Below are 12,280 nucleotides of genomic sequence, written 5' to 3'. Positions count from 1 at the left end.
AACATCCTAAACCTTTTTCCAGTTTCCTGCTGTTTTTTGGTGGATATGTTTGCTATCTTGTCCGGGGCTATGTTGTCTATGTTGTACCAGGGGTTTAAATGCCCCTGGTAGGGTCTCCCATGGCAAACAGGCTCTAGGTGACAGGTCAGAAAAGAGTGGTTCAGAAGCCTTCATGAGGAGCAGTAGAATGAGGCACATGACATTGCCCGGTTCAACAGGCCCCACCCTTAGACCAGGCCTGGGGTCAGTTATTGGCTAGAAATAGTCTGGCTTACTTTCACGTACAGCATCAGCTTTGGAACTCCGATCCTTGAGAGAGGTTGCACTCTCTTCTACTCTAAAGTGGCCCCCGGGAATAAGCAGTGGGCTGGGGTGGGTTTGCCTGTTGCCCTCTAGCTCAGTCGTCTCGTGTTGGAGTTTTCCTCCATGGATGGGAGGGTTGCATACCTGCGTCTTTAGGTCAGGGAGAGGTCTCCGACTATTGTTTCGGCCTACGGATCAAGAAGTGGTGCAGAGTACCCGGCCTTCTTGGCATCCCTGTCGGGGGTGCTGGACTTCATCATTCTGCTGTGGAACCTCAACTCACACGTGGGAAACAACAGTGACAACTGGAGGGATGTGATTGCCAGGAATGGCCTCCTTGATCTGAACCCGGGTGGTATTTTGTTATTGGAGCTCTGTGCCCTTGTGCTTGAACACTATGTTTAAGCATAATGGTGTTCATCAGTGCACTTGGCACCAGGACACCCTAGGCAGGAGATTGCTGATTGACTTTGCAGTCGTTGTCTTCAGATCATCGGCCACATGTCTGGACACTCAGGGGAAGAGAGGGGCTGAGCACTCAACCGATCACCACCTGGTGGTGAGTATGATCTGCTGAAAGAGGAGGAAGCTGGTGAGGGTCTGTTGGGAATGTCTGGCGGAGCCCTCATCCAGGTATATATTCAACTCCCACTTCTGGGAGAGCTTTTCCCAGATCCTGAGGAGGGTTGGAGACATAGAGTCAGAGTGAATGTTCTCCACCTCTATTGTCGATGCTGCCACCTGTGGCTGTAACCGTAAGGTCTGAACCCATTGGTGGACATCAGCAGTAAGGGATGCCGTCAAGCTGAAGAAAGAGTCCTATCAGTTCTGGTTTGCTTTTGGGACTCCTGAGGGAGCTAACGTGTACCATGAGGCCAAGCGAGCCAAGAACCCGGGCGGTAGCAGAGGCAAAAACCCGGGCCTAGGAGGATTTCGGTGAGGCCATAGAGAAGTCTGCCTCAAAACGTTTCTGGCAAACTGTCTGACAGCTCAGGAGTGGGAAGCAGTCCTTTGCCAAAACTGTTTACAGTGGGGTGTGTGGGAGCTGCTGACCTCAACGGGGGACATTATAAAGAAGTGGAAGGAGTACTTTGAGGGTCTCCTCAATCCTGCTATCACTCCTGTCCTGGTGGAAGCAGAGACTAGGGACTTGGAGTTGGTCTTGTTCATCACCCAGCCTGAAGTCACCGAGGTGGTCAATAGCTCCATGATGACAAGGCTTCGAGGGTGGATGAGATCCGCCCAGAGTACTTTAAGTCTGTCTGGCTGGCACGCTTCTTTAATACTGGCAGACCATGGTGGTGGTCCCCATTCTTGTGTGTAAAAACCAGGACAATGGACTCAAGTATTCCACTACTGTAACTTACGTTTGGACTTGACTTTAGCTTTTTTAGCACATAGTCTGCAGTTCTGCTTTCTGCCAATAAATTTGTTTTTAGAACTTCTTATAATTTTGTAGTAGTATTTAGCTGAAAGTTACACATGGATAGGGAGAACATGCAAACTCCGTGTAGAAAGGCCCCAGTTTATAGGTTCCTAAATTCATGTGTAGACTTTTAAAACTGTTAATTATCTGTATTCTAGCACCTCACCTGATGTTATCTCATCATCTTAAAAATCCATTACCTATTTGTCTCCCATTTCAACCCTCTACAGGATAAATAGGCAAGAACTAACCGGTGACAGGGCTCCTGTGGTCATTTCCAGGAATCCAGGTGAGGCGAACACTACGGGCTGCTGGGTCTGACAAATCCAGATCAATTGGTGGGTCTGGACGACCTACAGAGGAACAGAGAATAATATTACTAAGATAAATCAGATTAAAAGGCATCAAAAACAGAAAAAAGAGAAGGAAAAAGACAGAAGAACTTCCATCTGAGCCATGTGTTACCTGGAGGCAAGGCACTAAAAACTGAGGCGTTGAAGGAGGTGTCCTCTGTGGGGTAGGGTCAGAGGGGCAGGAGGTGGGTATAAAGGTTAGATTAGTTAGGTTAGTCTACAAGCCAAGAAACAGCAAAGGGAGAACAACAGTTAAAATATAATTTGAGTATCACTGCAAATGAATTCTTAGCTGCATCTGATAAAGACATACATTAAATGTAGAGCCTATGTGATGATTTTTACTGTTTAGGAAGTTCAGCTCAAAAAATAACATTTTTGTTTTCTTGAAGCAGAACTACTTTTACCTAAATTTATCTACAGTACCTAAGCCACAGAAATGTTCCTGCTGAGCAGAGGCAGAAACATGACGCATCTTTTACATTTTCAAACATAACCATAAGTATAACAACCAAAAACCTGGTTTTTCTACACATTACTCACAGTATCATTCTATGATCAAATTTTGATGCACACTGTTGCACCACTTGTTATACAGTACATGTCAAATCTCATGAAACCAGTCAACTCCAACAATGAAAAATCCAATAATTGCTCTGAAGGTCTAGAGCTTTTCCCAGATCTACCTGATGTCCCCAATGGGGTAATAGCTTGCATTAAAATCCCAATTCAGAACCCCACTAAGAATGCCATTTACCTAGGCAAAATAACTGTTTTAGGAACTTTGGAGGAGGTCACAGAGGTGACTCCAGTTTAGTATACCCAAAATGATTCACAGCCAACCCCTCGTTGTTCTGTAACCTCATGCACAGCACAGTTAACATCAGAAAGCAGTAAGACGCAAGGTGAGACATGTCTGAGATGGTATACTCCTGTTGATTTTTTCTCAATTAGAGGAGAATGAACAAAGGTTTTTCAGGGATATGTTGTGTGAAGAGTCTGAAGTTTTTGGAAGCATGACTCTGACATTGGCTGCATCCCAAATTGCATTTAAAAATTCATCTTAAAGATGAGACACCTGTCCAGATGTCCTACAATGCAATTCCAACGCCCCTGTATAAGGAAGTGAAAAAATATGTACAAAATCTACTTGACCATGATTGGATTAGGAAATCCACCGCACCATATTCATCCTGTCATCTGTGTCAGAAATAAATATCAGAGTTCACAACTGTGTATTCATTTTAGAGGACTGAACTGCAAAACTATTGCTGACCGCCACCCTCTTCCACGCATGCAAGATTTGTTGGACAACTTGGGGGGCTACTCATGGTTTTCACTACTCGACCAAGGCAGTGCATACCATCAAGGTTTTGTTGATGAGAGTTCAAGACCCATGACTGCATTCAGAACACCCTGGAACTTGTATGAGTGGGTCCATTACTAACTTACCAGCTGAATTTCAAAGGTGCATGGAAGGGGTCCTTGATGGTCTGAGGGATTAGTGCTGCTCTCCATTCTTGGATGATGTTCTTTGCTTTTCCAGAACTTTCCAGGATCACATTGATGACTTGAGGCAGCAACACACAGCTATGTTATTGCATATGGCTCCAGGACACTCACCCCTGCTGAGAAGAACTTTTCATCTTCCTTCTGGCAAGCTGGAATTTCTTGCTTTGAAGTGGTCTATCTGTGATAAGTTTATGGATTATCTCTACTATGCAACCACCTTTACTGTGTACACTGATAATAATCCCCTCACTTATTTTCTGAGCACAGCTAAGTTAAGTGCCACCAGACATCACCAGGTGGGGGAGTTAGCCAACTTTCATTTCACCATAAAGTACAGACCCGGAAAAACAAATGCTGATGCTGACACCCTCTCACGTTACCCAGTTCCTCTCAAAGATCATCTGAGTGAATATACGGACGTCATGCCCCCAGAGGTGGTCTCTGCAATCTGGCAGGGAGACAAAGCTATGAGAGATGGCGATGTACCATGGGTGGCTGCATTAAATTTGCACCAGAGTGATGACGACACTAACATTGAAGGCACCCCAGTTATTACCCCAGAAAACATCAGTGCGGTGTAGAGGGACGATGTTGTCATCTGTGAAGTGATAAATCTCAAAATGAAGGGATGGAAGCCTAACAGTAAAAATAACAGTCAGATGGATCGAGAGACACGCAGGTTCATAAATGAATGGACTGACGTTGGACAGGGGAGTATTGTACAGACAGACAGGACAGAGAAAGCAGCTAGTTTTACCCAGTAAAATGAAGCAAACTGTTAAAAACTCTGCATGATGATATGGGGCATGTTGGAGCTGACAAAGTCATCCAGCTTGCCAGAGAGAGGTTTTATTGGCCCTTTATGCAAGATGACATTGAAAATTAAGTCATTCGCCAGTGCACTTGTGTCGAGCAGAAACAATCAAACAAGCATCAGAAAGCACCAATGGGATCAATAACAACTAGTGCCCCTTTTGAGCTCCTTTATATGGATTATCTGCGTCGTGAACCAAGCAAAGGTGGTTATGAGTACATTCTGGTCCTGGTCGATCATTTTACTCACTTTGCACTAGCCTACGCAACTAAGAACAAATCAGACAAAACTGCAGCTGAGAAGATCTTTTATGATTTTATTCCATGCTTTTGGCTACTCTGAAAAGTTACTTCATGATCAAGGAAAAGAGTTTGAGAACAATCTGTTCCACCGACTCCAACAGTTACAAGCAATAACCCATTCTCCAACAACCCCCTATCATCCACAGAGAAACCAATTTGAATGCCTAAACTGAACTCTTCTTCAGATGCTCTGCAGCCTGCATGAAAAAATGAATAAATCTGAGTGGAAGGATTACCTACCACACATAGTTCATGCATACAATTGTACCAAACATGAGGCTACAGGTTACCACCCTTTCTTTCTTCTGTATGGCAGAGATCCCTGTTTGCCAATTGAGTTGCTTTTTGATCTAAAATCTGAAGAGAAGCAACACTCCACATCTGAGTATGCACAAAAATGGGCTTCGTGGATGCAGGAAGCATATAAAAACGGAGAATAATGCAAAATCTTCTGCAAAAGGAAAACAATATTATGATCGACATATTAAAGGCATTGTACTACAACCAGGAGATCGGGTTCTTGTAAGAAATCTATCAGAGAGAGGTGGTCCAGGCAAACTGCGTGCTTTTTGGGAGAAAAAGATTCATCGAGTTGTTGAGAGGATTGGTGATGGGCCTATCTACCGTGTGCAACCAGAAACTGGAAACAATATCATTCGTGTTTTGCATCGGAATCTACTGCTACTTGTTAATGGTTTGCCCTTGGAACAAGATGAAAAGATTAAACTCACAAACCAAACAAAAAAACAAAGCGAATGTCAGGATCATGACAATCTGACAGTTGAACAGAACTCGACAACTCAGTTGAGGAAGAGGAGTACATCTATGTCCTCAGAACTATCCCTGTTTATGAAAGGAGGAAAGTAAGACGCCATGTCCCTCAGCCAGATGCCAACAGTGACCTCAGAGCGACAGCTTCAGAGTTTCAGCCTGCGAGACATTTAACACAGAATTTTGAAATGCAACAGCAAAGTTCAAATCAGACAGTAGTTGTCTCAGAACATGTAACTCCAGTGGCACTCCTAACTGAAGAACTGTATGGAGACCATCAGTGGAGATTGAGGTGGATAATGGAGGATTGGAGGAGCTAGGGGATATCACCGAACCTGACATGCACACACCAGGAGAAGAAGTGCCAACAGTAAGGAGGTCAGCCAGAGGGGACATCTCTTAGAACGGAGTGTAGAGAGTTGAGAAATGGATACATGAAATACTTTGTTGAAATAATACCCCCCTATTTTTGGTTATATTGTGTACATGCAATTTTTATAAGTCCAGTAGAGGGAACTCTCTTGCCACTGTGGATCTGCCAGGGAGGATGTAGTTGGGCATGCGCAGCTCAAAATAAATGAACTCTGGCCTGGGCAACACGCTAATCGCTGTCTCCTGTCTGATTCACAGGTACGATAAAAGGCAGCTTTCATAAGCCCAAAAACTGTTTTAAATGTAATACAAATATGTTGAGATTGTTATTGCAGTATTTTAACTGATGATAGGTGTAATTCAAACAGTTTTATAGTTAGCTTTAGCCTGTGTTTGGTAGATGGCATGTTTTCTGTTAGAGCCCAAAATGGATTTTTTATGTATCTAATTGACATAATCAGTCACCGCTGTTGTGTCTGGATTTAAACATTGTTACAATGTTAATCTGTGAGTAATTTTTTGTGTTAGGATTTCTCATAAGTGTATTTTTTGTGTGTGTGGCAAGTTCCATAATGTTCATAATCACCACTTGTGATTAGTTGCAATGCTTTTTCTGTTTTGTTATTTTAATTTAAGATCAGATTCTATTTTGTAAGAAATTTTGTGTGAATTTCACATGGATTATGACCTCAGAAAACTTGTGTTTCCAGCACATTGAATCGCCATACTAATTCCTGTTGGTTGAGGATCAGTACATTAGGTTCCAGCATACGGTCAATTTTACTAAACATCACTGGTATAGGGGTTGTGTTTATTTCGCATATTTCTGTCAGATCACATCACTACTTGCAGCAGTATTCTGTACACTAGTGTACCTGAGACGCTGAGGTGGGCTGAGGCTGAGTGCTGGTCCATTTCAGATTTAACAGTGCAGGTGTACATTCCCTCATCATCCTTAGTAACAGTGGAGATATTCAGAAACTCTTCATCCTTCTTCAGCCTGGAAGACAAAAAATGGTCTGGTTGTTAAATAATAGATAGTAGCATGTTTTCACCAATTAGAATTTTCTTGTGTCAGGTTCAGAAATAATCTCTTTTGGGGTTGATATGTGTACAACTCAGTCAGTTTATGAAAAGCGCAGGAGAGTTTAAAGTGACATTTTACTGTGTTTTCCATAGTTTAAAACAGAAGTAATTCGTAAAGATTGTGTTGATTTTTATTAACAAACTTTCTGTATAGAGCAAAAATGCCTGTTTTCCAAATGAAAACTAAAGTAAGGACATTTAGGTTTTGTTGATAATTTCTTTGTTGAAACAAGTGTTCTTGGCAATAAATTTAAACTGTTAGAAACTGTTTATTTAGAGTAGGTGATGAGCGGCTGAGATCTCACGAGAGTTGTGCGTAAGTAATTTGGCGGTATACTGGTAAACAAACACGACAGAACTCAGGTAAAACAAGCCAATGCCGAACACATAAAATACTAACCAATGTCTCATATTTTCCCAATAAAACAAACTGGACAAGGAAACCTTGGACAGTCTTGGACAACTTTGAAACTCCCAGATGACGAGGTAAAACACATCACTTTCCATCGTGTTCACCGGCTCGGAGGTAAGAAGCCCGATCACAACCGACCTCGGCAAATTGTAGCAAAGTTCGAACACAATAAGCAAAAAGAGCAGGTCAGAAGTCGGGGCAGAGAGCTGCAGGGAATGAACTTCAGCATTAATGACCAGTTCCCAAAGTAGATCCTCGATCGGAGGTGAGTTCTATTCCCAATCAGGAAAAAAATATATAGATAAACTTTATGTGAACAGTCAGTTGTTCAGGGACCGGGAGATCACTCCGTGGCTTTATTAGGAGCAACAGCAGGTTAATCTAAAACATGTAACACTGGTTAGATAAGAGGTTAGATAACTGTCAAATGTCATCTAATGTAAAGCACAGCTCAGCATGATGTCTACATAGTTTGATGTGGGCGGGGCCAATGCTTGGCTTTTGGGTGTTTGTTCCTTTTTGTTTCCTCTCATCAACCTCTCATTTACCCTACTTACTGCACCTCTCTGTTACTATTTTTTCTTTCTGTCACACACAAACATGCACACTCTCACACACACACAAATATTTCTTAACATAGCCTTATATCTCTCACACCCTCTTACACCCAGTACCTTCTTAAATTTCTGTCTTTTTCTCTGTTATGTCTGTTTCTGGACTTTATATCAGGCAACCCAAAGCACTAACTATGATTTCACTTAGGTCTATTAATCAGCTTAAAAGACTACAGGCAGACGTTGTCTTATTACAAGAGATTCATATATCTGCCACAGCTGCAAATGATATTAAATCATCTGAGTTTCCTCATTTGTTTTCTGCCTGCTATAATTCTAGGCAAAGGGGAGTAGCAATCCTAATTCACAAAAATGTTAACTTTACAGTATTAGACAGTTACACATTCAGAAGGTATATTTATAATAATAAAAATATCTATACATTACCAAAAGATATGTATTGTCAGTATATATGCCCAAAATGTTGATGACCCCCCATTCTTCCATTCCTTTTTTTCTGCACAGTCTAAACACTTGGATTGCTCACTTGTTCACAATCTCAACTTTGATCTAAATGAAGAATTAGACAGGCTGACCACAACAAGGACTCAGCGCAGTTGGCAATCAATAAATATATTTAAACAGTACATGAGTGATTACGGACTTTGCGGTGCATGGCGATCTCTTCACCATAATCACAAAGAATATACTTTAACACAACATTGTTTAAGGATGAAGAATTTATCAAATATTTAAAAGAGTGGACTTCATATATGGAGTTTAATAACCTCCTGGGGACATCAACATCTGTTCTTTGGGAGACAGGGAAAGCAGCGATGAGAGGTAAAATAATCTCATTCTCATCACTTAAGAAGAATAAAGAAAACAAACGTATTCAGGAATTAGAAGAAACTATTAAACTGCTAGAAGCTTCCCAGGCAGAGGAATGCTGAACAAACTAAGTAAAGCCAAACTAGAATTAAATGAAATTATTGCCCAAAAAACCCCAATTCTTAGTGTAAAGACTTCGAATAGAAAACTTTGAACATGGCAATAAATCAGGTAGCTTTTTATCTAACCAGCTAAAAATAGATAAAGAAAAAACAACTATATTTGCTGTTAGAGAGTCAACAGGGAATACATTTTATAATCCTGAAAAAACAAACAGCACTTTCAGAGATTTATATAAAGCTTTATACTCAAAACAGATAGACCAGTCAGATAACGACATTGATCAAGTTCTTGATAAAGTAACATTTCATAAATTATCAGATAATCAAGCGACGGCCCTGGATGTACCACTGACTTCAGCCGAAATCCAAGAAGTTCTCACAAGCATGCCCAATAAAAAGGCTCCAGGCCCAGATGGATTCCCAACAGAGTTCTACAAAGAATTCTGGAATATTTTGGCTCCAACTTTCCAAAGAATTGTTGCAGGAAACTGAAGAAAATGGCATACTTCTGCCAAATATAAACTCTGCCAACATCACTCTCCTGTTAAAACCAGGAAAAGACCCAGTACTTCCTACCAACTACCATCCCATATCCCTTATAAACGTTGATAGAGTTAACTGGAAATTCTTGTTTGCAACCTTGATTAAATTTGGTTTTGGAAGCTCTTTCATAAACTGGTTAAAAATATACAGTTCCTCAACAGCATGTATCAGGACCAGTAACCAAACATCTTCCAGCTTCTATCTTCAGAGGCACCAGGCAGGGATGCCCACTTTCCGGCTCATTATTTGCAATTTTTATTGAACCATTAGGGGCAGCAATCAGGCAAACTAAAGATATTAAAGGCATAAAGTGCATAAATATTGAACATAAAATCAGTCTTTATGCAGATGATGTATTACTCTTTCTAAAGCTTTCGCAAACTTCTGTCTCTCATGTAATTGGACTGATAAATTCTTTCTCAAGAATTTTGGATTATTCTATAAATTGGTTGAAATCAACAGTTCATCCAATTAACTGTTCCTTCCACAATTCCCTTAATACACAACTACAGTCATGGAATATCACATACTTGGGTATTAATGTTTGGTTAATAAACTAAACCACATCCTGCTTTTAAAAAAAATGGAAGAGGATCTCGCTAGATAGAAATCTCTACCCATATCACTCATGGGCAGGGTTGCTTCAATAAAAATGATGGTCTTGCCAAAAATCAATTACTTATTCTCAATGATCCCAAATAAACCGTCACTTGACTGGTTTAGATCTCTGGACTCCTCCATCACTAAATTTCTTTGGAAAGATAAATCCCCGCGTGTTAGCTTAAAAATGCAACAAAAGACCAAAGATAAAGGAGGACTAGATCTGTCAAACTTTCATCATTACTTCTTAGCCAACAGGCTACAATACATCTCAAAATGGTTTAAACAGTCCTCTAGATGAACCCTGGCTAGACGTAGAACAAACATTAAGCAATAATATTAAGATTTCAGATCTACCATTTATTAGCTCAAATATAAAATGACGTGTATGCTTTAAAGGTCTCAATATCAGCACCTCTCTGACAGCAAGGTGGGAATATCTAAAAATGACAGTGTCTTCACTAATCCCATGCAGACGCACACCCATCTGGAACAACCCTGACATCCTACAAAAAAATAATATGATAAACTTTCCAGATTGGAGGAGTAAAGGAATTGAATGGGTGGTTTGTCCTCTTCAGGTTGGAGGGTAGTTCCTGCCTCAAGAGGAGGAGTTTAAGTATCTCGGGGTCTTGTTCACGAGTGGGGGAAAAATGGAGCGGGAGATCGACAGACGGATCGGTGCAGCTGCCGCAGTAATGGGGGCACTGTGCCGGTCCGTTGTGGTGAAGAGAGAGCTGAGCCGAAAAGCAAAGCTCTCAATTTACCGGTCGGTCTATGTTCTTACCCTCACCTATGGCCATGAACTTTGGGTCATGACCGAAAGAACGAGATCCCGGATACAAGCGGCTGAAATGAGCTTCCTCCGTAGGGTGGCCGGGCACTCCCGTAGAGATAGGGTGAGGAGCTCGGCCATCCGGGAGGGGCTCGGAGTAGAGCCGCTGCTCCTCCACATCGAGAGGAGCCAGTTGAGGTGGCTCGGGCATCTATAGTGGATGCCTCCTGCACGCCTTCCTCGGGAGGTGTCCCAGGCACGTCCCACCAGGAGGAGGCCCAGGACACGCTGGAGGGACTATGTCACTCGGCTGGCCTGGGAACGCCTTGGGCTCCAACCGAAGGAGCTGGAGGAGGTGTCTGGGGAGAGGGATGTCTGGGCGTCTCTGCTGAGTCTGCTACCCCCGCGACCCAGTCCCGGATAAGCGGAAGACGACGAGTACGAGTACGAGAGGAATTGAATACCTGGAACTTATATTTGAAGGAATTCAGTTCATCCCATTTAACAGATTAATTATACAATATGGGATGGACAAGAATACATTTTTGGAATATCAACAAATTAAATTTATATTAAAAAATACATTTAGGTTTAAAAACATTGGGTTAAAAATGCCATCAAGTGTACTACAGTTCCTAAAACTCAACCCCCCCAAATTAATGTCTAAGATATACAGGACACTGTCTAATATAGATGAATCAATTCCCCTTCCTATTACGAAATGGGAGGTGGACTAATCAGTTAACATTGACCAAACATTTTGGTCTCAGATATGTTCAAGAACTTTTGAAATGACTAGTAACACCAGTTTATAATTAATACAATATAAAATCCTTCATAGAGTATACTACACAGGTCAAGGGATGTTCCGGATGGGTTTTGCACCATCTAATGCTTGCTTACACTGCACAGGCAATATACCAGACAATTACATCCATGCACTATGGTTATGTACACCTGTTCAGAGGTTCTGGCGCCTGATATGTGAAGACTTCTCAAAGTGTCTGAGATGTAATATTTCACCTTCCCCCTCAGTATGCTTGTTGGGCAACTTAGATGATGTCACCATAGAGACAAATTCAGTTCACATGGTTTTCACTGCCTTATGTATCGCTAATTAAACCATCCTCATGAATTGGAAAAATAAAAACCTTCTTAATATTATCCAGTACAGAAACCTTCTGTTGGATTATATAAGTCTTGAGACAGTCTCTGCCTCCACATCAGATCAGTCTCTCTGGGCTCCTTTGATTTGGCTCCATCACCTAGTGGAGGTGGGGCACCTTTGGCTTCGTCCTTTGGGGCATTGTGGCGGATGCGGGGGTGTCTGGGTTTGGAGCATTTGGGACATCCCTGGGCTGGGGTCGCTGGGGGATCTGGCATTAGGAGCTGTGACCCCAACCGGAGTAGGGCTTTGGTGGCTCTCGGGGGTGACATCTGGTGGCTGCATGGCTGTGATGGTTTTGGGGAGACTGTGCCGGCAGACATAGGTTACTGGCCTGGT

The 12,280-nt window shown here is 42.0% G+C and overlaps 1 protein-coding gene across 25 annotated transcripts in view; it reads right to left on the bottom strand.

Moving 5' to 3' along the window:
• The window catches only part of nfasca (neurofascin homolog (chicken) a), a 252,025-nt gene that overhangs the window by 81,536 nt on the left and 158,209 nt on the right, over nt 1–12,280 (bottom strand). For 24 of the 25 annotated variants that reach the window (XR_007035485.1, XR_007035484.1, XM_047348117.1 and 21 more), the window contains 3 exons: nt 6,729–6,853; nt 2,195–2,239; nt 1,981–2,082 (listed from right to left, as the gene is read on the bottom strand). Coding sequence is in view for 23 of the 25 variants with exons in the window: in XM_047348117.1 (XP_047204073.1) it covers nt 1,981–2,082; nt 2,195–2,239; nt 6,729–6,853 (272 nt within the window). In the remaining 2 variants the exon portion in view is untranslated. The remainder of the gene's footprint in view (nt 1–1,980; nt 2,083–2,194; nt 2,240–6,728; nt 6,854–12,280) is intronic. The other variant, XM_047348123.1, reaches the window with a different exon arrangement.

The sequence above is a fragment of the Girardinichthys multiradiatus genome, chromosome 20 (genome assembly GCF_021462225.1).
Source record: "Girardinichthys multiradiatus isolate DD_20200921_A chromosome 20, DD_fGirMul_XY1, whole genome shotgun sequence".
Classification (NCBI taxonomy): Eukaryota; Metazoa; Chordata; class Actinopteri; order Cyprinodontiformes; family Goodeidae; genus Girardinichthys; species Girardinichthys multiradiatus.
This window is presented reverse-complemented; position numbering and strand designations above follow the sequence as displayed.